General features: G+C 37.3%; 1 protein-coding gene across 1 annotated transcript; it reads right to left on the bottom strand.

Moving 5' to 3' along the window:
- Positions 1 to 48: 48 nt before the first annotated feature.
- LOC105044561 (6-phosphofructo-2-kinase/fructose-2,6-bisphosphatase) lies at positions 49 to 26,254 on the bottom strand. The gene is made up of 23 exons (XM_010922489.4): positions 25,952 to 26,254; positions 25,807 to 25,870; positions 25,401 to 25,699; positions 24,331 to 24,546; positions 23,592 to 23,804; positions 23,174 to 23,269; positions 22,640 to 22,738; positions 22,482 to 22,511; positions 21,301 to 21,354; positions 20,948 to 21,001; positions 20,802 to 20,879; positions 12,597 to 12,688; positions 12,449 to 12,506; positions 12,267 to 12,341; positions 11,032 to 11,079; positions 9,145 to 9,242; positions 5,017 to 5,092; positions 2,569 to 2,631; positions 2,379 to 2,470; positions 764 to 832; positions 580 to 643; positions 432 to 497; positions 49 to 319 (listed from the first exon to the last, which is right to left on the bottom strand). Exons 1-23 carry the CDS (start codon positions 26,117 to 26,119, stop codon positions 242 to 244), a joined length of 2,250 nt encoding a protein of 749 aa, XP_010920791.1. The 5' UTR covers positions 26,120 to 26,254; the 3' UTR covers positions 49 to 241.
- Positions 26,255 to 26,553: the final 299 nt, after the last annotated feature.

Raw genomic sequence — 26,553 nt, 5'->3', positions numbered from 1 at the left:
AAAAAAAAAGAAAGGAAAAAGAAATATGAAAAGAAAGAGAGGAACAGATTGCTTAAAAAGCAGAAAATTTGCCCCTTTTTTAATTTGGTAGATGCTTGTGTTGCTACAATTGACCAGAGTGGCTTGCTTGCAAGCCTATAACTGGTCTACAAATGATGATTCCAAAGAAATTACATTAGAAAGCAAAATAGTATTGCCAATTTTCTGATTATTGACTAGTGTTACACCTAGGAAAATGAACTCAATCCATGAGCTTGTATCTTTTCTCTTGAACACCAGTGACCCCCATTTGTATCTCAATGATGGTATGAAGTGGTACCTACATAAGCATCGATAAATGGAGTCTCAATTATGGTAAGATGAGTCATCTGAAGAAACAAAATCATGATTTTTCAGACATAATCAGCAAAGACAAATTATTGATGACCTACCTCAATATGAGGAATTTCTTTTAAAGGCCTGTCAGCAAAGTATGCATACAATGCTCTCAATACAGCCTAAAACACAAATTTTTCACTTGAAAAGATTACGTCTGTGTCTAAAACAATGACAGCATAAACAAAAAGAAGCACAAATTACCTGGTGAGATATGACAACAACTGGTGCACGCTGCCGTTCAAGCTCGATAATAACAGGCTCTAATCTGAAAATCAAGATTGGATTGACATCTTTGTCAGGAATGACAAAATGCAAGAAATGATAAGGAGAATAAATAAACTAAATTGATACATTCGTCACTTAAAACCATCCAAAGTCCTACAACCTTTGAATGACATCGAGGTATGATTCTCCACGGGGGTATCGATACCTCAACTTGTCTTTCTTACGCGATCTGCACTTAGTAAACAGGAACATATTACTTGCAAGTGGAGTCAAAATGCCTAAAAATGAAATCAAATGAATATCAAGGTGAAACTGATATTCTTGCAGGACATGGAAAATTCATCTGTGACACATGTGATATACATTCATGCATGTGTGGGCACCATTCTAGCCCACCATGTATCTAGTCCAAAGAAAGCTTAAAAGATTATAGCCTATATAGTCAAGTAAAATGGGTGCAGGACTACTGACAAAAGACAGATGGTAATACTGTAGTCATTCATTATTTTCCATTAATTACAATCGAACTCAATATTGTGGTCAGTAAGATACTAGTTGGAATGCCCGCACTTCACGTGTTTATATTTTGGCACATAAGAAAGACTTCATATATTACAACCAGCAGCATACGATGCTAAAGAGAATGCTTTTGCATCATAAATTAGCACAATGGCATAAGACAGATAAAACTAAGGACTTCAGCAGATTCACTGCAAGATTAAGTGACAGATGTCCATTTTTTGTTCTCCTATTAGCAGCACCTTACTAGACTTCCAATTCTTGTAAAAGTCATCCTACAATGAGAAATTAACTAATACACATCCTAAACAGGATGTCCATCAATCCAGATAATCTAGTCCTGGATAATGAGTCGATGAAGTTTGTTCACCAAACAGCCCATGCATCTAGGTTAACTAGTATCGGACACTAAAAGGAGAACATCTAGCCTCTTAAATTATTCCAGGACTATAGCTTCCTATTTGCAACATATGTAATTTTCCAACATGTACAACCTAATAGGAGTAACCTTTGCACAGTGTGGCTGATATTCATATCATGTCTACCTTAAGCATCTCGGCAAACATATTCAGCAATAATGTCTATATATTATAGTAACCATAGAAATACGTTAACTCGTAGATTAAAATATCAAAGAAAAGTTCAAAACCACAATGCAAATGGTTGAAAAAGCTTCAGAGACACATCATACTTATAAAGTAATGACCTGATAACAAGAAAAAGTAGCATGAAATTTATAGCTATAAATATGGCATTCCAGAACTTTTGCTTTTCAAGTAATAATAAGTATTTGATGGATGTCGCATCAAAAATTAAGTCTATTGTTAATATAAAGGAATTTTTTATGATACATTCCAGCTTAATTTTCACTTCTTCATACTCAGCAAAAAAGATGCACAATAAAGGGATTCATAATTCCAGTATCTCAAATATAAAACAAAATTTCTAATGCTTAAGGTGCCATATCCGTGATGTAAGTTGCCTACAGCTAATTTACAAAACACAAACTTTGGAAATGCACAGGGACACTGGTTGCAAATCATAAAGCATAACATGGATTAGAGTTGGGGAAAAAAAAAAAGAAAAAATGAACTTCTCAAACATGAAATCAAGCAAATTCCCACGTGCTCCTTCAATTTACGAAGCAGATAAAGCAAACATCTGTGTTTCCAATGAAGAAAAGAAATAACAATGGCAAACATGTGGCCCTAGAAATTACTGGTTCATAAACCAAATTTAGTAGTTCTGACGCATACTCATATTCCTCAGGCATGTTTCTCTTTATTTCTTCATATGACATTCCATCACAAACTCCAGCATATATCTCATCAAGAGCACGCCATTGAATCTACATGTAATAGCAGTAACACTAGATCAACTTGAATATAAATCACAAATGACGAGATTGTTTATCATTTTGTTGAAGTTACTATCAATACAACCAACCTTTGGGAATCCAACAATTGGACTTGCGGTCAATATTGTTCTCTGGAGAGTGCTAGTCCATATCTGAACAATGTGAAAAACAAAGAAAAGTTACAAGAGGCACATCAGCATGTTGCAAAATAAAGAGGTAAAACTTACAACTACATAAGTTGATCATTAAAATAGAGACATATGCAACTCCAAACTGTGTGATCTAAACCAGATAATGGCTATATAGCCAATATGGTCTGAAAAAAGGGGAAGGGAAATAATCACATTGCACGGGTACATTGGTGGATGGTGATGATGAAGAGGCTATAAGGCTAATTGTGATAATGAAGTGTCCACAAAAGTCAAGAAATAGCTTGAACAGTCATGTGAACTTACATGACTATTTATTAGATGTGTGGAGGTTGAAAGCTTGCACGCATAGTTAGATGATAGTGGGACTTTTAGGACCCCTCTGAAAATAGAAAAGCCTAACATGGATTATGTCATCATCTGATTCATGGGATTCATTGGTTTTGTGCTACCTCATTATCAACTTTATGTGTCTTCATGCAACTTTAGATCACCATAATGAATGTTCTGTGCATACAAAACAGATTTGATGGAGGACATTTTACAAAAGGGAATCTATAGAGTCTAAGGTAGTGATGCTGATTTAAGGGATAGCTAGAATTCCTTGTTTAGACCTGCATGTTTAATAAAAGGAATCTAGAGAGTTTATGTTCTTGCAGAAAATAGGTAATTGAAGATTGTTATCTAATCTGCGATCTAGAATTCTAGGATCTAAATTTGCTTTTTAGGGGATTATGCAACTGAAAAACAGAAATCAAGTGTTCACCATAGTCTCCTTGGAGAATACCTGATATTTTTATAGGAAAACAAAGAACTATGTAAAATAAAATGATCAAGAATGATTAGAAGGGAGGTTAAGACTAAAAGAACAGCAAAAGAAGGAGAAAAAGGGCAAAAGAGAAGCAAAAAAACATGATACCCAATTCACTCCAGGACACCGAATTAGAATTAGAGGATCATGTCCTATAAATATGCGTCTAATACATTGTAAGGGGTGGCCCTTTGACAGATTAATAAAAGTTTTCAAGAGAATTTCCTTTACTAAGCTAAAGGTTCTTCTTCAATCTAGTTTTTTTTCTTTTCTGTGTTAATCTTTGAAGTGCAACCTCATCAATCAAATCGCCCCTCTTCCTTTTCCCACTGCGTTTGAATGGATACTTGATCTAGATAGTTCTTTGGTAATTTGCTAATAGGATTTACCCTGTGTTTGGTTAGAGCCATAAGAGGAAGGATGGATGGGATTTTGCTAATAGGATTTACCCTGTGTTTGGTTAGAGCCATAAGAGAAAGGATGGATGGGATTGGCAGGATAGATGACCTCCATCCACCGTTTCGTTCAAAAAATCTTAGGAAAGATAGATAAAAAGGAGGGATTGCCTATCCATCCAAGCCCATCAATTTGCATCCTCTCAATTTTGGAGGATGCGACGAAGGATCGATAGAGCATGTGAGGGGTAGGTTTCTATGTTGACAAAATTACCCATTGTTAAGTTTTTGACAAAATTCTAACACTTCTTCATTTTTCATTCATTTTATTTATATATATTTTTTATTTTACCTATACCATTTACCCTATACTATTAACTTTTACTACTAATTATTTTAATATCAGCACATAATTTTCATAATTATAAGCAATTAGTATTGTCTTCTATTTTTTTAGTTATATTCGCTTTGTTTTAGTTAACTATTTGTATAAAATTAATTAACTATTTTAAATTAATTATAAATTAATTAGATATTTATATAATTAATATATAAATAAATTTATTCATATATAATCAATTTATAAATTTATTTATTAAATTAAACTCAATTAAAATTAAATATTTATATATTTTTTGTATAATTATAAATTATAAATCTTTTAATTTTATACATTGCTCTACTTCTTTAGTATAAATAAGTATTATAAATTGATAATAACAATATTTTTTGTTTAATCAAAGGATAGTTAAGTAAAAATGTTGTACAAATATTATCCATCCTTTCATTCCTTCTGTAGCAAACACAGAAGGAAATCATTCCCATCCATCCTTATATGTTTTACCAAACATATGGGAAGATGAATGAAAGATCCATCAATCCTTCCTCTCCTATCCATCATTCCTTTAATCCATTCTTCGTACCAAACAGACGGTTAGACTCAAATCACAATAATAGCAAACTCAAAAAATAGCATAACAATGTAAGACTAATGATTACGAAAGCCACCATTGGCAAGAAACATAGCATTATTTATTTTGGGCAGTTAAAAAAGGGCAGAATCACTCTAAATAAATTAACATACCAAGTATAAGCAATTAAAAAACAAATACCAAGCAATATTTCACAATATTAGAAAACCAATATATGTTTTAAGCTATGACTAAAGTCTAAATGTCTTACAGAAGCGGTCCTCTCAGATTTCAATCTCTTCTCTACAAAGTTAGCCAGTTTCTTTGCATAAAGCTCCCCAGCTTCACTGCTCAAGACAAATCATAATAACAGTAAAAATGGGTTCGCACAATTCAACATTCGAAGGCTAGTTCATACATGGATATCCTTTATTTATTAGAAAGCATATAAAAAATATCAGTTTATGCCTGTCAAGCATTATTAAAAATATGTTTATCATATGCCATGAATCTATGTGATCATAAGGTAAGAATGCATTACTTAACCCTCTATAAACAACATGGCAACAAAAAATTGGGGCTCCAGGAGTCATTATAAAAAACATGATATTTACATGAATCAATGATGATCATCCTGAACTCACAAGCATAACAAGCTAGATGTACAGATTATTTGAACTCCAAGCAAACTAGAGTTGATTTAGGTAAGATGATTTATCCAACAAGTGGATGGAAAGAATAGAAGCGAAACGAGATGTTCTTGTAATCGCACTTGAGCAGTCAATGAGAAATATTCTGATAAATTTACACTTAGCTTCATCTCAATCCCAATCAAAGCTCATGGTTGAGTTACCAACAAATATAGCTGAAAAAGTAGAATTTTGAACAGCTAATATTCATGCTTAATGCAAATGTTTCTGTTCTGGTTATTTCTTGGACTACATTAAGGTAACAACATGTAGCTTAACTGACTTCTCTTCATTTCCTCCCCAGGAATGAGAGCACGAGAGAATGAGAGGTAGGGGTGGGGGGGTGGGGGGCAGCAATGTGAATCTATCTCCTCCCTATCATTCTCTCTTTTATCCTCTTCTTCTCTCCAGTATTCACCAGAAAATTTAAATCACATCATTTCTTAGTTTTGTCTTCTCCATAAAATCTTGAACACCAATATGATACAAAGAAGTTGATGCCTAGGAATTCCCTTGGAAAATATAAGACTAACACAAAAGACCTTCTAGAATAAATGGTTGCTTGTGCCATATCATCACCATGTTCTTAGAAACCAGACTCGTGTATCTTGGATCACTCAAAGTCCGTCTAGTTCTGTTCTTCACACCCAAATAAAGATGAATTCTTATGTTTCAGATGATAATCAATTTCTCAGCATCCAAACTTAAGCCGAATTTTTGTTTTCCAGGTTCCACTTGTCAGCAATGTTGTGGTCTAGAATGCGACGCTGCACCAATACCCACCCCATAAACCTCGTTCAAAGGAACACCAAACCAACCCTAACCAAGCAGTTAGGCCTGTACCAAACCAATGTCAACTCAAGATGATTTAGGTTTCCAATTTGAACCATCAAGCTTCAAGAGCCTTCGAGGGCTCTCTTCCTCTATCCGTCCCTCTCTACCAGATGCTTGGAGCCTCCATTCCCTCTCTCCACCGGATAGTTGCTCAAGGTAAGCCTCTTCCCCTCAGTCCTTGTCACCGGATTTGTACAGCTTTAAGCTTCTTCGAGCCCTTGCTTCCCCTCTCTCCCTCTTTCTCCTCCCCCTCCGACCTCTAACCCCTGGTGAAGCCATCATCGGATACCTCTCTCTCTCCACATCCAATCTTTCTATCTCTCAGGTTAATTTGGAGGCCTCAGCCTCCACACCCACCCCCCCCCCCTCCCCCGCATTCCCTCCCCCTAGATCCGATATGCTGCAGAACCCTCCCCCTAGGTCCGATATGCTGCAGTTCAATACAATATGTACTAGCACCATATCATACAAGTTGTCGATCGGTGTGATTCTCGATACCAGTTCAACGAACCTTGCCTCATACTGAGTGTTAGAATGATACATACCTCAATACTAAAACTCAGTGTAGGTGGCATACTGAGTCTTAGCATCCTACCTTTAGGGTACAGCACCCCATGTACAGGTTGGCAGGTCCAATACAACAAACCATACTGGTCATTGTGTTTAATTTTTCACTCCAAGATGGTCCCATGTCCAAGTACAAGCAAGAACACACACACACACATATATGCATGTATATATACACATATGACATGGTCAGCTTAAACAAAGCATATCCTCATAATTTTCTCAATATCTTCTTCAACTTTACTTCTTGGATTAGTTTTATTTGAATATGACCAAGATTGAAAACTAAACATCAGTTTGAATAAGTAGGATGCTGATATTAATTTCTTCAACAAAATCATGAGATTGTGATCATCACAATAATGTCCAGTCACTTCACAACCAAACTAATAATGTCATTAAGAAATTTCATCCTTGTTTTGAAAAAAGGCCTTGTTTGGCTTCATTATTTTTTTTGTGTTTTTGTTTCTCTACAAAATGATGAAATACCGTACAGAGATTGATGTTGAAGATCGATCGTATTTGCACAAAACTTCTGCTATCCCTTGCCTTTACTGTGACTATTTTCTGAAAGCAACAAATCTTTGCTACCAAAAGCTCTAAGGTTACGTTTGATACATTGCCAAGCAGTGGTAATCTAAATTATCTGACAATCTGGATTACCTGCAATCTGGATAAATTGTCAGTAATATTGATTACTGTGTTTGGTACATGCAGGTAATGTTGCAGTAAAATTACTGAGAATCTTGATTGACATGTTTGGTATGACAATTAGATTACTGATAATGTAACATCAAAATCTCAAAATACCCTTAAATCAAATTTATTAAAAATCACACCCCATGCACAAAATTTTTAATTTTTCAGAATAAAAGAACAAAAATATTTTATGTATTATAATATATATTATATTATATATATATAATATAATATATTATATTATTACATTTATTATTTTTATTTTTTCTTCCTTCTCCTTCCCCCGTACACCACAACCCCCCAACCCCCGGCTGCTCCGCCCCTGGCCCCCCGACAGTCGCGTCTCCGACACCGCCCTCGGCCCCCCGACAGTCGCGTCTCCGACACCGCCCTCGGCCCCCCAACCGTCCCCTGGCCCCCCAGCAAACCCACACCCCGCACCCTCCGCAGCCGCCTCCATCACCGCCTTCACCCACCCGCATCGCCGCCCCCACCCGTGCCGCCGGCCCCCCGCAGCCCCTCTTTCCACGCGGAGACCGTCGAATCTCAATAGACCGGCGGTTTCCCCATGATTGCCAGGGCTGCCGTCAAGGAGATGACGGCGGCCTGCCGATCGACTGGATTCCGACCGCTGCCGACCTGATGTGTAGAGGGTGCAGGTTTTGGCCCTCCTTTCCGCTGCCCATTGTGAGAAGAAGACCGTGAAATTTTTTGAAAGTATTTTTGTCCAAAAAAAATATTGCAAGATTACCAACGTAGTGATAATCTGGATAGCCAACCTTCCCTTGATAAATCCAGATTACCTCATGGAAAGTAATCTGGATTATCAATCCAAAAAACATACCAAACGTGATAATCTGGTAGGGCCCTTTTAAATTGCCAGCAAGCTGGATAGATTGCCAGCTACCAAACGCAACCTAAGGATTTTATAAACAATTTCAAAAAAAACAAAAGTGTTTCATCATGCACATTGTTCAGTCTGGTTCATTTCTCTTGGTTATTAAAAACAGAAACAGAAGAAAAGCAATACCAAACGGGCCTGGTTATTTATATAATACCAAGCTCAGTAAGTCAATTTTCACATGATTAAGTAGCATTCTTATGGTCCTACCTAAGATTTAATAAAACTGGTCAATTATGTTAACCGGAATGCAATATCATTCTAATATGACTGATAACTAATTACTACCCTGATGCACAAACATGCTCCCTCTAACCTTTTATACGATGCTTCAAATTAATTGTTTACCCAACTAAAATAATTACTTTGAATAAGTCATTAATATGAAAAAAGGTCAAAGAAGAATGAAATGATTTGTCTTCAAATATAGAGACTTGCTCGTTATGGTCATATTATGAGTTATTAGCAGATTATAATACATACCTAATGCATCTTTGCAAAGAGGTCTAAGAAGCATCACGATAACAGACGAGAAAGTAAAAAAGCCTGCATATGCATTTTCAGCATAAAATGGAAGAATTTCATTACAAGAAATATCACAAGCTACAAGATATCAATGCATAGGTTGGTGAAATGATTATGGATTTGGAGATTAAAATTCTAGAGCAGTAAACTAAATATGTATAACAGATTTCAAGAAAGAGCTAACCTCAACACTGTGTCACCTCCAATTCTCCCTCTAACATTATCTAGACTCTCCCCATGCCGAGTAAGAAGGATAGGGCGAGGTGTGAGATGAGTATTCACCTGCAATGGCATACTGAATAGTTTATACAATATAATTGATGATAAAGTTTTCAGACAAGAAATTGGAAGTACGCATCACACGCACATGCACACGTGCACACACACACACATATGTATGTATGTATGTATGTATGTATGTAATAGTTTATAGAATACAATCAATGATAAAAGTTTGCGGACAAGAAATTGGATGCCTGGATTATGTATGTATGTAATTTTCATCGTCATAAAGTGGCTGCTCCTTTAATTAACCAAAGGTTCTCAATGATTCACCCAATGGTAGTCCTTATCTATTTTTCCATAAGATAGTCTCTAACCACCCGCTTTCACAATTTCTGCACATGCTTTCAAGAGGATATCACCACACCAAGTGAGACATTCTTCACACACAGATGAAATGTTTGCTTAGAAGGTCCCTTCTCATTCCCCACTCTCCAACATCATATTTCTCATTTCTAAAGGGTTATAACTCAAGTTACACTTGGGAAGTTGTTAGCCATTATAATTATGATCTTCGGTAGCTACAAAAAAAAAAATAAAATGCTCATTTGAGATATAGCCTACATGGTACACCTCATTTGAGATATACCTTCACCTCCTGTGCAGTATGATGGGTAACTAGCCTTGTTAGATCAAATTAGTTCTGCATATTGCAGGGCACCATATTGGGCTGTATTAAACGAACACACTACATGTGCAGAAGTAGGAATCGGTAATAATCAGTGACCACTCTATATTCAGACAGACTATTCAAAACTCAGTTTTTTTTGTTCAGGTTGTCATTTTTTTGGGTTAGTTTGCAAGGACTTGATTTCACAATAGGTCCTGCTCCACCCTCATTTTCACCAAGAATTGTACAAAGGTTGAGTATCCTAACAACATAGCAAGGTTTTAAATCCCATAAGATGAACGTGTCTCAGTATCTTCATAGAATGGGATGCCCCGCTATTCCATCCCGTCTCGACAGTTGTCCCCATCATGCATCCCGATAGATATCCTCCTTTTCTCTCCCCTTCTTCTTTCATTTCTTTCCTTTTTTTCTTTTCTTTCTTCTTTTCTTTCTTTTTCTTCTGTCTTTCTTTCTTTTCTTTTCTTTTTGTTTTATTTTCTTATCCCTTCCCCTTTTTTTTCTTTTTATTATTCTTTTTCCTTCTTGTTTTTTTCTCTTCTTCATTTTTCTTCTTCTTCTTTCCTTTCAGTTTTTTTCTTTCATCATCTTTCTTTCTTTTTTTCCTCTTTGTTCTTCTCTCCCTACATAGATGGGTTTCGGAGTCCCGACTCCATCCCAGTCCCGTTTTCTCATAGGAATGGACGACATAGCCCGGACACCCCCCATCCTGCCAGGATGTACAACCTTGCAACATAGGTTTTTGTCCTTCTACCCAACTGAATAAAAGGTTTGATGTTTTAATTAAAAAATAATGAAACCTTTTACATTATAAACCATAACAAACAAATACACAAGCCCACAAATCTATGTTCGAAGCAAACACGAGATTGAATAAGATATCATGAAAAATCTATCTTACAAAGGTCTAGTGTCTTAACATAGGATTATCTTTTTTATCCAGTTGAGTAAAAGGTTTGATGTTTTAACTTAAAACCACTGAAATCTTTTACATCATAAACCATAATAAACAAATATATGAACTCACAAATCTATGCTAGAATCAAACATAAGATTGAATAAGATATTGTGAAAAACCTAGGTTGGTCTTCCCTTTTCTCACCTAAAAAGGAAGAATTAGTGTAAAGCAGACCTAATGACATCCAAATGGTAGAAATGTACCAAGAAAAATACAATCCGGCCTGGAAGATAACCACTGATGTTGTTGACCTGACATAAACAGATTGAGCTTATTCAGGAATTGAGATTTGAAGAAAAAGAAGAAATAAAGAAATAAGATCGAAATTGCAATTGATCTGGAAAAATAGGACAATGTAATAAGCAGTCAACAAGCAATACCTTTCTCAGACATCAGAATTAATTAATCAAAAAGTTTCATGTAATCATATTTTCATAGAAAACCAGAAAGGTGGTTTTTTTAAAACAATTTCAGAATATTAGTAAGCTTATATCTGTATACACGTCCAACTCCTAGATCCATGCTGGACACATACCTGTATTGGAAATGTGTCAGACACTTGGATATTTATAAAAATTTTCTGATTGCAACTTTCAAAAATTGGTAGAGTTGGATTCTCAACAATGAGTTCAACACACCATCGTAATGTAAAAAGTGAGTTTTTGTTCTTTTTACAGATTGATTGAGAATTTATATAGTTGAATAACTATGCAAAATATGATTTTTTTCTAAAATCCTTTCATTAATCAAGAAGTTTGATTGAGCAAAACATATATTGGAAGGCCTTAACTAACAAGATACTTTGATATTCTTTTCTATACAATATTTAAATATACATTTGAGGTAAAATTATTTTTTCTGCATAATCCCATATCTCCCTTTTTTTTTCTCCATGCCGAGACAGCAGCTAGGCATATATAGAAATCACATTCTTGTGTCTGTGTCCATGCAAAACTGCCACATGTGCCCGAGGCATGAGGAGGAGGAAATGTCTCCATTAAGCATCTAAAATATTTAATATATTTCCCTGATTGGGAATACTTGGACCAAAAATATCAGTACAAACATCTTATTAATAAAAAAGTAAGAAATTATGTCTGAAGTAAGATAAAAGAAAAAGGACTGCAGCATTGGAAATGCCATGACATTACAAATTAAAAAGTAGACTCTCAGAACTAATTAAAAGACTTCATTTTAATTCATCTATGAAATTGCCATTGCATGTATGGTAGAAATTATGAAACTGTTCTTTGGTGATTACATAATGTAAATATCTTAAATTGCAGAAGAGGAAGAGAAAATTCTGACTGATATGATGCGGTTCAAGATAGAATACCCTCAAGCAAGATAACAACTAACAAAGTACTGACTAGAACAAGGAAGGACGGCATAGATCTTCTGAACATTTAGATAGAATAAAGGGGAAGATCAAACTTACTTGTATCTGTCCACCTTGTCCACTGACCATATCAATCATTTTGATGTAGGAACCCTCTTCCACTGGCTCATACACCTATGCAAGAGAGCATATATTATGTTGATCTAATAAGCATCTGAAATTCAAAAATTCTAGCTCATATATACATCTATTAAAGGGAAGTTATTGGCTTATTGCTAAACCTTTTCATAATTGGCTAACCGTTCTTTAAAGTCTCGTAGTCCAGCTTCATAATCCGGCCTGCAGCATGACTCAAAATCATGTTCACCGTTTTATGATGGGAAAAAAAAAAAAAAAACCTGGATAATGCAAAAAAGTAAGATTTCTCACTCTTCTGCATAATCAGGACTTTGTTGAATTTTTAGACGTATATTTCTTTCAATTATCCGCTCATCATTACATATAGTTTCCAAAAATATGATCTGCAAGGTAGACAAAAAAAAATTGTTAATGACTGGACATTCTCATAGTATAAAGGTTCACCTCTTGAGTTCTGCAAGAAAATTGAAACTCCCTACATTATAGTCATGCAAACAAGGAGTCAACAGAAGTTTATTTTCCATTTTTATTAGCATATAACATAGGTATATTCACTGGATGAAGGTACGGACATGCAGAACTATCTTTTAAGAGATCCATCCCCTTTTTTAAGTCATAAATCTTGATCCACTCCTAAAAGAGATAATATCCACAAGAGAACAATCATGAACTGTGGAGGAAAAAAAGGGGAAGAAAGAATCTTTTGAAGATCATTCCTCTTCTGCTACTTGATGTTATATAATTGTGGTAAATTTTTCCCCATCTGCCTAAGATCAGCAACACAGCATAACCATAATTCCATTTAAGTATAGCTCTTATGCAAGGGTCAATTCCACTAAATGCACATTTCTCTTCAGCATTGTACCTATACCATGATTCCAAGTGTCAGCATGTGCCAAGCCACTGTCGGCACCTGGCATTGGGTTAGTATGGCTTCTTTAACTTATTGAAAAGGGGTATTTTAAGTCCCTCATTTTTTTGTTTTGGCGCAGCACTGCATGCCAGCCACCAGCCAGCATATCCAGTAATAATAGCACTTAGGGGGCGTTTGGTTCGTAACCAAAATTGAATTGGGAATGAGAATCGGAATGGCTTGAAATCGGAATTGGAATCAGAATCATCAAATCCTCCGAAGCATTTGGTTCGTAATCGGAATCGGAATTGGAATGGATGATTCCCATTATCGTTGTTTGGTTCATCTAAATATAAGAATCGGAATGAACCTTTATTTTGAAAATATAAATCAAAATAAATTTTTATATAAAATAAAAAATTTTAAATAAGAGATGAAATATTTTATAAAATAAATATAAAATATAAATAATTTTATGAAAATTATTTATATTTTATATAAAAATCTAAAGTACTCTCCCACCGCCCAATCCAAACCCACCTTAAACTTAACCCTATCTTCGAAAGCCCTAATTTTTGCTGGCTGGCCGTGGTAGAGAACGACAGCAAGTGACGGCTGGAGTGGTGGCGGTGGCTGAAGTGGGAAGGGAGTGGTAGAGAGGTTTCCAATTGGAATGGCCTCTGAGAACGGAGAGGATAAGCTGCTCGCCGCCGTCCGACACATTGCCAAGACACTGGGCCGAACGGAGACCATGGCCGATGACATCCTCCAGATCTTCTCCACCTTCAACGGCCGCTTGTCCCGTAAGAAGCTTTCAGAGAAGCAACACGACGACAGCAGCCTCGGCGATGGTGGAGGTGGGGGCGTCGCCGCGGGCGATGACCGCCTGTCGCCCTCGTCCATGAACCGGACAATCCGATATCTGGACCACCAGACCTCCCGCTTCGAAACCTCTGACCGGTTGATCTGGTCCGACTCTGCCGACGCGTCGGCATTTCTCGAGGCCGTCGATGATCTTTTGGACACGATCCATGACCTCGACCCGCCGGAGAACAAGCCGCTGCTCCCCCCTGCGGCCCATGGTTTCTTCGCGCCACCAAACCCCCACCCGTCCCCACCGCACCTCCGCGCTCCCCCGCCCACACGCAAACACCAGCTCCCGGCCCGCCGATGCAGGGTTTGCCATACCAGGCCGAACCGCCTAGTACGGGGTGTACCGAGCCGGACCGGTCCCTTACCGGTCCGGTTCGGACCTGTTCTTCGGAAAACAACCCCGAACCGCACCGAACCGCCCAATTCGGTGCAGTTCGGGCCCATACCGTCCGGAACCAAGCGGTATAGCTCGGTTCGCCATCGGTTCGGGATGAACCGAATCGTACCGCCCGGAGGACCATTTCACATGAGGGAGGGGGGAGGGGGGAAGGTGGGGGTCTTTTCACGTGGTTGGAGGGGAGGGGAAGAGAAATGGGCATGACCCACTTCACATGGGGGGAGGGCCAGGTGCTTTAATAAGCACCAGGCCTTCGGTGTTCTCTGAGAGTTCTCAGAGAACACCCGCGGCCATGGGCAACCTTGGTCTCAACGGTTTCGTTGAGACCTCCAAAAAATTAGAAAAGAAAATAAAATTCCGTGAAATTGGAGTGATTTGAGAAGAGACTGATCTTTGGCCGGAGGTAAGATAATCTATTATTTTGTTAGTAATTTTTTTTTATTTTTGTTGTTAGAAATAGGATAAAAATGAGATAAAATGAAAATAGAAGAAAATCATGCCAAAATCTTATGATTTTGGTATGATTTAATTATATGTGATAGATCTTTGAAAGATCTACACGATGATACCAAAATTATTAATTTTCATTAATTATATATTTTTTAAATATTTTTATATATTTATTCATTTAAAAATTAATAAAAAATTAAATTTAAGGAAAAAAATTAGAGTTTGGGAATCATGTTTAGAATGATTCAAGCTACTTAAATCTAATCTCAAATTTTTTTTGAAATACTTGAAATTAAAAAATATTTTTTTAATTATTTAAATAAAAAAATTAATTATAAAATAAAAAATATATAAAAATAGTGTTATAGTTTAGTTAATTTAAAAATATTATTTGAAGCATATAACATATTTATGTTGAATTTATAAGTTTCAAAATAATTATTAAAATTATTTTAAAATTATATATAATTATTTTAATTATCATTAAACTATCGCATTTTGTTATACTTGCATATATTTATAAGAAAAAAATTTAGAGCATGATATTCGTTCACTTTAATTAATCAGCTATTTTATAGTATATATTTATTTATATAAAAATGATTAAAAAAATAAAAAATCATAGTTAGTTTTAAAATTGAGAATAATGTTTAGAATGATTCAAAACAATTGAAATATTTGAATCTAACTTGAGATTTTTTTGAAATTTTTTTATAAATATTTAAATAGTAAAAAATATTATCAAATAAAAAATATATGTAATTAGTGTTATATTACAGTTAATTCGAAATAATTAGTATTTTGTTATACCTGCAGAAATGAGTAAGAAGAAAGATCCAGAGCGTGACATCGGTTGAGATTATGGCGAGATGCTCTTGGCTCGGCATCATTGGAGAAGCAAATGGTGCAACACAGAGTTTAAGAGAGGAGTGACTAGGTTGAAGCAGCACCTAGCTGGTGGTTATCCTAATGTGTCCATATGTCGAAAATATCCGCAAGAGGTCCGACAATTGATGAAAAAGCACTTTGCTGATTCGAAAGCAGCGAAGGAAAGGACAAAGCAGAAAAGAACCGAAGTAGACCGTCGAGCTGCAGAGCCACCTTCTTATCACTCTAGAGAGTCAGAGGAGGCTTCTGCTCCAGATGATGAGGAGGCACAGATTGAAGCTGCCATTCAGGCGAGCTTGGCGGATCAGTACTGGCAGGAGGAGATGGCCCGGTACAGAGAGCGATTCCAACCATCATGCTACGAATAAGGATCTAGATCAGCGACTGATGGGGGAGAATTCGAATTAAGGAGGACTACCTCAGTCAGAGAGCCTAGTGGTACAGGGAGCAAACGCAGCATGTCTTTTTTGTTGAGAGCTTTTGACAGTAGAAGGAGGTCCTCCAAAGATATTCCAGCAGGAGCCAGCATTCAGGATTTGAATCAACATGCTTTGCCCAGCAAGGATTCAAAGCAGCAGAGAATTGACAGTATGCTGAAAAAAACAAGAAAAAGGATATGTGGTAAGCTATTGGATCATGGTTTCATTTCAGCCATATTCCAGCAAATGCAGCAGCCAATCCTTACTACCGATCTGCTATTTCAGCCATAGAGACTGCCGGCCAGGGTGTAGATCCTTCAGGACCTAAGGACATCTATGGTCAGCTTCTTGACAGCAACAAGAAGGATCTGCAGAGATGGATTGCTTCTTACAAAAATAAATGGCCTACATACGGTCTGACAATGATGTATGATGATTGGACAGGTCCTACTAGACGGAGCATCATTAATTTTTTGATATGCTGTGATGAAAAAATATTTTTTTACAAATCAACTGATGCTTCAGATAAGATGCACGATGCCACATATATCTTTGGTCTGATGGAAGAGGTGATTGATTCAGTGGATAAGCAGCATGTTGTGCAGATCATCACAGATAATGGACCACAATATAAGGCTGCCGGAGAGTTGCTGATGGAGCAGCGACCGCAGATATACTGGATCCCATGTGCTGCACATTGCATTGATCTTATATTGATGGATATTAAGAAGATTCGCAGGGTGCAACAGGTAGTGAAGATTGCCCAGACCATTACTAGATTTATCTACAACCACACATGGGTTCTTTCATTGATGCGAACGTATACTGGAGGAAGATCTTACGATCGGGTATCACACGGTTTGCTACCAACTACATAGCATTTGATAGTCTTCTTCAGAAGAAAGCAGCCCTATGTCAGATGTTTGTCAGTGCCGGTGGCAGGAGAGCAGATATGCAAGGACCGGCACTGATGGAAGTCATGTGGAGAATTTGGTGACAAGTCAGTCATTTTGGTAGCGGGCTGAGAAGGTAGTGAAGACTATCAAACCTTTATATGAGGTGCTTCGCACTGTGGACAGCGAGAGATACCCCCAGATGGGCTTCCTATATTACATGATGGAGATGGCAAAGAAACAAATCAGTGAGAATGATCCCAAGCGTGCTCAAGAATTCATTAACATTATTGAGCGCCGTTGAGACTATCAGATGGATAGAGATTTGCATCTAGCTGGTAAGTTTGGATTCAAAAAATATTTTAAAATATTTTTTTGAAGCATGAAAATAAAAGTGTGCTTAATCAATCTTGAAATTTATCTGCAGCTTATTACTTGAATCCGAAATTTCAGTATACCATTCCGGAGATAATATGGATAGCGAGCTTCTTGCTGCTCTTCGCAATGTCATATATAAGATGGTGCCCAATCCAGAAATTACGTCATTGTTCTGCAAAAAGTATGCTAGTTTAAAACAGATATAATTATTCAACTAAATTCGATCTGATATATTTATAAATAATAAATATATTTTGTTTCAGACGAAATAATTTATAGAGGGATCAGACAGTTTTGGAGTTCCATCAGCTGTCGTAAGCAAAAAACAGATGAATCCAGATAAATTACATATCAATAATGAGCAACATAGATTGATATGTAATTTTGCTTAATAATATCATCAAATTTGATATGTAATTTTACTTTTGCAGCTGAATAGTAGATTCATTTTGGAACGTCAGCAAAAAATTTGAGACATATGGCTGTCCATATTCTTTCTCAGACGGTCTCTACTAGTGGCTGTGAGCGTAATTGATCCACTTTTGCCTTATCCACAGCAAACAGAGAAATCGTCTGACACAAAAATACCTCGACGATCTTGTATATGTTCATTACAATCTGAGGTTGAGGCTAAAATGCATTCAAGAGAAAATTCAGTTGAAGTACACTGATCCGACGCTGGATGATTATGCTGACGAGGACGATGATCCGATCATCGGATGGCTTGCAAGTCAGCAGCAGGAGCCAGAGTTTGATGAGTCGGGGTCCCCTCCACGACCAACCAGTGTGATGGCGAGGGAGATCAAGGTGATCCAGGGCAATGGACAGAAGAAAATATTCTACATAGGGTTTCAGCTAATCAGCCACAACCTAAGGGGACATAAGGGACTCATTCATCACATGACTCGCTGTCTGATACATCTTCCTAGAGATTCGAGCGAGAGATGTATAGACGATCCTCCCAGCAGCCAGCAAGGCATCCATCCTCCCAATCACAGGAAACTCAGTCACAGAGAGGCACGAGGGGAGAAGAAAAAGACAGTTGTACGTGCACCACTCTCAAGAGTACATGAGCTATCTGGCTCAGATACGGATACCAAGAAAGTGATGATGATACTGTAGTAGTAACCATGGATCTGATGATCAGGGAGGAACTAGAGGACAGGAGACCACCATTTATGAGACAGCCACAGGATGACATTCGATTCACCGGTGAGTCTCAGTTTACACATGTCACACAGGATAGGAATCATGGTGGACGAGTCGGTAGAGACTGTGGGGAGCCGATTTCATATAAACGACGGGCTTTTAGAGGTCGTCCAGCACATGATCCAACTACGGACGATCTTGCATGTGGAGTAGAGTCCATGGATGTATCTGCATCATCCTCGTATTATAGATCCTATTATCCGCAGCCACCTTATGATCCATACGCATATGGTGCATCCGAAGCATCGTCTTCTAGTAGTTACTACCCTATGCAGTCTGGAGCATCTTACGGATCAGATTTTGCTATTGGCATATTTGGATGGGCTCCTCTACAGTCATACCATCATCCCAAGGATACTTCTCAGAGTCAAAGTTTTAGTGAGACGTCTGAGATGCCTTACAATACAGAAAGGATACCTTATGAGATGAATATTCGAGAGTACAGTGCAGCTTGGCTAGAGGATTGGACTGATGTCCCTCCAGACTATGTTAATGATCCAGACATCTACGAGCATCACAGACACTCGACAATCACAGACACTCGATAAGAATTAAATGCAGAGTACATTTTGAGATTCGTATATTAGTTATTGCACTTTGTACTTAAATATTTAGATACATTTTAATACATATTTTATATATTTTTTCTTTAGTTTTAAGATGACATAGTTGAAATATAATGTAAATAAATATATGTTTGAAATTTTGGATCAAGAGTCATTGTACCGCTACCTAACTCCAAATTGAACCCAAATATGTCAATAATATGCAATATAATGCCATTTTGAGGTTGTATTTATCAATTATTAACTTCAACATCCAAAAAAAAATTGAAAATCGAAAAAAAAAATTATGTACCGGTACCGAACCGGTACGCTTTGGCGTATCGTGTGTCGGTATGGTACGGTACCGATACCGTACCATACCGGGCCGGCACCGACAGACCGTCCGGTACCGGTACAGAGAACCTTGCGCCGATGGATTTTTTTTTCTAAATTTTATCTCATTCCACCGGAATGAGACTTTGACTCCCATGGGGATGATCCTGATTCAGTTACAGAGAAATTGGGCCATTCTCATTCCTCTTTGAATGAGAATCGGAGTGGGACTCCCCCCAACCAAACAACTGAAATCGGAGTCATCCATTCCCATTCCATTCAATATCTTTATTCCTCCAACCAAACACCCCCTTAGATCCTTGATCTGCATAGCTATTATACTTGCAAAAAATAAGTGATTTCTACTGGGTTAACAAAACTTTTGATTCAGAACTTCAGATTAACTTTCATAAATGCTATACTGACAATTATCCATCATGTGTAGATTATTGTCCTTTTCTTTGATGAATCTCTTTGCTTGCTTTTTTTCACTTAAGTGAATTCAAGTTTGTATGCCATAAAGAGAGGATATATAAACCAAATATATTCCAAAAGCTTAATGACATGAATCCCATCCGACAATGTGATCCAAGGCATGCATCTCATTGTAACCTTATATCATGGTTAATAAGTTCTTTTGTCTTGAGATACTCTTGTCCAAGGTATTTGTATGCGAAAAAACGGTTCTGCCCAAATTCAAGAGAATAATGTATCTCATTCCTTATCCTTGCCAATCTAATCTAAAGTTTTGTAGCCCCTTCTAGCTACCGCAGAATCATCACTCAAAGCCAAAAAGAATTTCCTTCAAAAAATAATTCCAACTTGACCACAAATTAAGCTGGTAAAATAAGACAAAGAGAGCCAACATTAGCATCTTTTTAATTGATGTTCAGAATTATTGAGCCTAAAGCAAATCACATAAATGATTGCAACTTCAAAGACATGATCAATTGGATTTATTTATTCTGTAAACTAAGTTCTCACGAAGTAATATTCCAAATATAATAGCAAATATTGATTAGAAATGCTGAGTACAAAGTATGGATTACTAAATGTAAAAAGTGCATCTAATGCTTCATCAAATAAACTCGAAAGATTCAACTTTATCACCACCTGGCTGGCTGGTCCAGCGGTCAGACACCCTACTTGGAGCACAGAATTCAAATCCCAGCAACCAGAGAATAGAATACCACAACACAGAAACAGGGCAACGAAGTAATAGACATACATTGCATAAGTTTGATTAGTAGTTTAGTACCTTGCATTTTCCTTCAGCCATTTTTATAAGCATATTTCTTCGCTTTCTGGTGCTGTTTGTGGCATCAAATATACCGACCTATGACCCAATCAGAACTAATCAATGATCTATGATTGCATTTGCAGCAAGAAGTTGCAGCACGTTACCTGACCTCCTTCCTGCATCCATGCCAGCATATCATCCATTGCTAAGGCCGCAACCTAGTGAAACAGGACACAGTATCAGCATGTGAAAAGCGAAACATTAAGAAAAATAAGCAAAAACCTATTTTTTGACTATTGCTTTAACAGCAACAGGCTTGCCTAATAAAGAAGATAAAAATTTAAAAAAGAACACAGAAGGAACCTCCATATCAGTAAATGATCATAGTAGATATCAAATGGAATACATGCAAAAATAATAAAAGCATGCACATGAGAAGGCACAGAAAAAACTTCAGTTCTTAAATGGTGATATTGCTATCCATCAAGCTAACTATTCGTAAGTACTCAATGTTAACCTCATTGCGTGCCTCCAACCCTTCTGGATTGTCCGCTCGAAAGAAATCAGCAGACTGCATCAAGAAACCTCTGGCATTTTAGAGAACTCTAGAATGGAAGAACATGAGGAAAAGCATCAACATAGATTAAAAAAATAGATTAAAAAATAAAAACAAAAATAGGAGAACCAGCTGACATATCTATAATTAAATGTAACATGACAAGAATTGCTAGTAACAAGTTAAGATGAAAACTTATTATCAAAAATAACATCAGCATGCAAAATTATTATTACGCTTTTATACATATAATGCAAGAAAAAAAGAAATGGTGGTAGATAATCCAAGTTATGTAGTTACACCTAGACATCAAACACCTAAGGTAGGCAAACAATTAAGCCAGTTAGGACTAGAAAGAGCACTTGAAAGTAATCACTGTAGAGATTTTCCTATGCTTTTTTCAATTGATGAATTTATTATATCCGTAGCAGCCATTTTCAGTCTTTATGTATACATATTCTTCCAAACATGCATCTGATAGGTTCACATGGCCCTGACTTAAGATGGCTACAAAAAGGGCAAATGCTGCTGCAATATGCAACTTGGGCTAGCTTTGCCTATCTATATTTACTGGACATATAGAAGCTATATAACAGACTATTATTTTCTACATAAGACATATAATATCAACCTCAACCTAGTCCAAATAGAAACATAAATAACACGAACATATCATTATAGAGCAAAACTTTATAATTTGTTAATTTTGTGTAAGATATTATCATTCTAAGCATTTATTTTTTGCTGGCAACAAGGCTTCTGGTGTAACCCTTGTGCAATGCAGCAATATGCCATCAAACAACTTTCCTTTTGCGACAAGTCATTCAAGTTTTCTCCAAGAACCAGTCCATCCATGTCTGTGTTCTTTGTTGAACTTAATACGCAATATTTCAGGCTACTTTATTTCAAGCTATAAGTAAATTCAGGTGAATTTTTGACAGTCACTTCCTAAACATATGCATGTCATAGTATATGTCCACAACAAAGCTGCTATATGTATTTGCTGTAAATTTGAGAAATTGCATCAACCAGAAAATGAAGCACTAAAAGCATGGATGCTAACCCTGGCATGACAAATGCCTCAAGAAACAGTTAGTCATAAAGGGAGAAAGATTAACTTAAGGAAACACTTTTCGTAATACCTGATTTGTTCCATGCTTAAGTCGGCGATACTGTAAACCCAGTTTCATGCAAAACCAATAATAGCAATCATTATTAATTGAACAACAGCAACAAAATAATCTTTTGGCTTTGTAAATTAGAATGAATGAAAATTGAAAATAGAAACTATTGTACTCACCTTGCCCACATTGAAATGTTTAGTTTCATGACCTAACCATCGCAAATATCTTGTAAGCTTGGCTGCAGTGAAAGTCTTTCCTCGAGCTGGCAAACCAACCTATGGTGAAAGTACTTATGACAACAAGAAAAATGAAGACAAAGCAGTGGCATTATTTGTTCAAGAACAAAAGTGGGAGAAAATCTGTTCAAATAAATGTCAATATCTGTATGCAGAAGACTAGAACTACTTCCAATGAATTGGAACTAAAGACATAGTAAACTAATCCTGTCATGACATCAAATGCCATTGTAGATGCAAACATTTCCCTTATCATCCAATAGAGTTACAAAAAGATATTGGAGGAAAATGTCAAAGTAATTTCAGAAATTATTGGAATTCATATATTCAATCAGATAGATGCCAGTTAGTTTTGACGGTTGTAGCTACAATCATGGATTTACTCATAGGAGCTTTTGTGCTTTGGTCTAATAGCATGACAGAAACACAAGATTGCCAGAAAACAAAAGTTTAATTTATTCTAAATCATATTACCAGCACAATTGCCAATCGCCGATCTTCCTTCGGTCCGAGCATCTGATCAGCTATAGCTGCTGCAGCAACGGCTCCAGCTGCTGCTGGCATGTCCTTCTAACAATTAGTACAAAAGATGAGAGCATAAGAATCATCAGTGTAAATTTAATATCAGATAGACTCAAGGAGGTAGATGTGCAAGTGAAAACTTCATGAAGCTGAAACAAGGAGAAAATGCTAAAAATTGTTGTATCCATGCCAAGGCACCCAACCTAATTTGACTCTCGTAGGTTAGAAAAGCTGTGATTTAAAAAAAAAAACAAAGGACCACAAGAGAAAATAACAGCTAGAAAAGAAATATGTATATCTTAATCTATGATTTTTTTTTTTTTTTTACAAGTAATGAATAAACAGCAAGCTTATTTTGGCCTGAACAAACCTTTGCTTCAGAATCCAAATTTAGATCACTTGTGAATGCACTTGCACTAGCTGATTTGACGAGCCTAGGAGAGCCCACACCCCTATCAACAAAGAGTCCCCTTTGACCATCCTGCTGCTTTTGCAAGGGCGAAAATGTTCCAACTGATTTTGACTCAACCATACCGGAGGCTGTAAAAAATTTTGTGGAATCTCCAATGATGACCTCAATATCCTGCGGTAGAAACAACGAACATGGTATAATCAGCCCCAGATTTCCTGTTTACTCTAGTAGCATGAAGTGTTACATTAGAACCCTCAAGCATCATTTTCTTATTAGTCTACAAACAAAGCTGCACCAATCCTCCTTTTGTGGTGCAACTCCACCAAAACCCCTCATCACATATGATATTCCTGTGCATGTTACCAAGAAGTGGTTGCAATTAATAAGCTCATACTTCTCAAGTTGAATACCATAGACAATCTTGAATACTTTGGCTACATATGAGGATTGCTTAAATTCAACAAAGTAATACATGAAACTGCTAATCAACATTTTATAGTATTCAAGTTTATCAGAATAACTCATGTTGTTAGTTATAAGCAATAACAAAATACCCTACTAAAAATAAAATAGATAGATTATCAAATATTTTGCTAAATCAGCTAAGCAAATCTGACAATTTCATTAAAATTGCACAGTTTTAAAGTCCATATAGTGAACTGCTCAACTATTTAGAAGGGTTTGATGTAAAAAAAACCTTTTTACTGTTGGCATGGTCAGTAGAAACAACCCCAGTTTGACTTGAAGAATGCCAACCACTGCTTGAGATATCGCTTTTAGAGAAAACACCAGCATGAACCAAGGACCTTGGAGTCTCGGCTAAGTTAGCTGCATAAACAACACCAGAGCTGGCAGTTGGTGCTGGAACAACATAATGTTCTAAATCAAGCTCCAAACTAGCTGCAGAGCCATTCTGTTGGAAAAGTTGAACAAGAAGCATAATAAACACAAATAGAAAAGAAAACAGATAAGTGATAAGTATTAAAGGAAGAACTGGACGAGGATAGTAATTGATACAATATTATATTTAAAATATAGCAAGCTCAGCAACCTAATGCATTACTTATCAGGGGAGATCATAAAAATCTATATGGCAGTCATGACAAATGATTAATCACAGATACCAAGGCCCTTATAATGGGATTGGACATAGGAAAGAAGGAAAATGTTAAACATCTCCTTGTTAAAATCATCAGAGGTTTAGAAAATCACCTTGATTAGTCCCCAATGGTTAACGAATATAATGAAGTGCTTAAGTTTGTTGATAAAATGATCCTGATAAAAATGATAATAAAACCTTCTTGCAACTAAGTATATGTGGCTGTATTTGAAGATGGTTTAAGATTCGATTCCATTTTGACTTCAAAGTTCAAACTTTGGATTACAAGCCCTGAATGGTTAAAGGCTACTGCTCCTGTGCAAAGTTTGATTTAAAATTTTTGTCAGCTGCCTTGGTTGGCATTCACAAAGTTCACTCAAGAGTCACATACAATAATCCCTGTATTAAAGGATTATGTAAAATATGTATGCAGCTGACCTCTAATTCAATCATGTGTTCCCTCAAAAATTAAGAATTCGTTGTTCCCTCATATTCTCGCTCATTTTTATCACCCCTCTATTCTTCTTTGACATTGAGCAGGACCATTGCGACCCATGTAGAATTATACTACAATAAACTGTATTTCCACAATTCTACAAACACAAGGATGAAGTCCACGATAAGAAGAAAATAATATCAAAAATTCAGGCAACAGAGTGAACCCAGACCTCGAATCCAGCATCAGGCGCCACATTGATAGTGACATCCGGAATCCCACGTACCCTCGATGGCTGGAGGTTCTCCTGATACGCCCTCCAGCTCGCCGCAAGATCAAATGGTGACACAATATCCGCCTTAATAAAGACCTTGTACTCAAGCACATCCTCATCCCCACTCAACTTGAACAGCGCCGACCTTGCATCCCCCTCCAGCGTACCTCCCGTCAGCAGCCGATTCGGGCCCTCCTCTACCACGCACGGTGAGTTGCTGTACTTGGGCTTCAACAAGAACTTGAAATCCAGCGTTTCTTCACGTGAAAGATTCAAGAAAGCATAAAACGCAATACCTAAACCTCGAGATTGAGAATAAAACAAATTAATCGTCGTCAATGGGTGTCCAAGAAAGGAAATATACCATGATTGGAGGGGACGACGAAGCTGAGCTCCCACATCGACGCCGACTCCCGTTCCATGGAGAGCTGATGGATTAAATATCAGAATCTGTTAGAATTTCGGAAAGAAGAGATGATCAAAAATGGAGGGAAGAGATTGGTTGATACGGCTTTGGAGGAGTCCCAGGAACCGATGATAGGGCCGGAGCCGTAGACGTGGGGGGTGAGGTCGCCTCTGATCTTGAAGTTCTCCATCTTGAGCGAGACGTAGAGCTGGCCGCCGCCCTCCCGTCCGCCATGGGAGCTGTCCGGGTTCTTGGAGGCGCTCGTCCCCATCCTTTCTTGGTAGCTCTAAACAAAAAATGGGTGCTGAGAGATGGAGAAGCCAGACGGAGAGGGGAAGGAGGGGATATAAAGGAGAGGGTTTCGGATGTTTTGGGTGGTGGAGATATGGGTTGGATACGAGAGGGAGGGAGGGGGGGGGAGAGGGAGCGATGGCGATGGGAGGGGAATGGATGGTCTCGGCCGGGGGGTCGATGGATAGGGGGTGGCGTTGGGAGGGGAGAGTTGGTGGGGCATGGACTCGTCTCGATCGGTTCGGACCCACCGAACAACATTGGCATGGCTTCTTGGATTGATCGTTACGATTATGCTTTTGTATCTGGCAACGCACAAAATAGCTTCTTACGAGCTCGACAGTCAACGCCAATTTTTATACTGTCTAATTTACATAAAATGTATTGTACCCTATTTCTGATGAGTAAGCCGGT

This window comes from Elaeis guineensis, chromosome 5 (assembly GCF_000442705.2).
Source record: "Elaeis guineensis isolate ETL-2024a chromosome 5, EG11, whole genome shotgun sequence".
Classification (NCBI taxonomy): Eukaryota; Viridiplantae; Streptophyta; class Magnoliopsida; order Arecales; family Arecaceae; genus Elaeis; species Elaeis guineensis.
The sequence above is the reverse complement of the archived record's forward strand: the minus strand, read 5'-3'. Positions and strand labels throughout refer to the sequence as shown.

What these genes read in the sequence shown, in the direction of transcription:
- LOC105044561 (XM_010922489.4), bottom strand. Translation starts at nt 26,119, where the DNA reads ATGGGGACGAGCGCCTCCAAGAACCCGGACAGCTCCCATGGCGGACGG. An exon ending in CCTGGGACTCCTCCAAAGCC is followed by an intron (nt 25,871 to 25,951) that starts GTATCAACCAAT and finishes TTAATCCATCAG; the next exon opens with CTCTCCATGGAACGGGAGTC. An exon ending in CAATTGTTGGATTCCCAAAG is followed by an intron (nt 2,471 to 2,568) that starts GTTGGTTGTATT and finishes TATTACATGTAG; the next exon opens with ATTCAATGGCGTGCTCTTGA.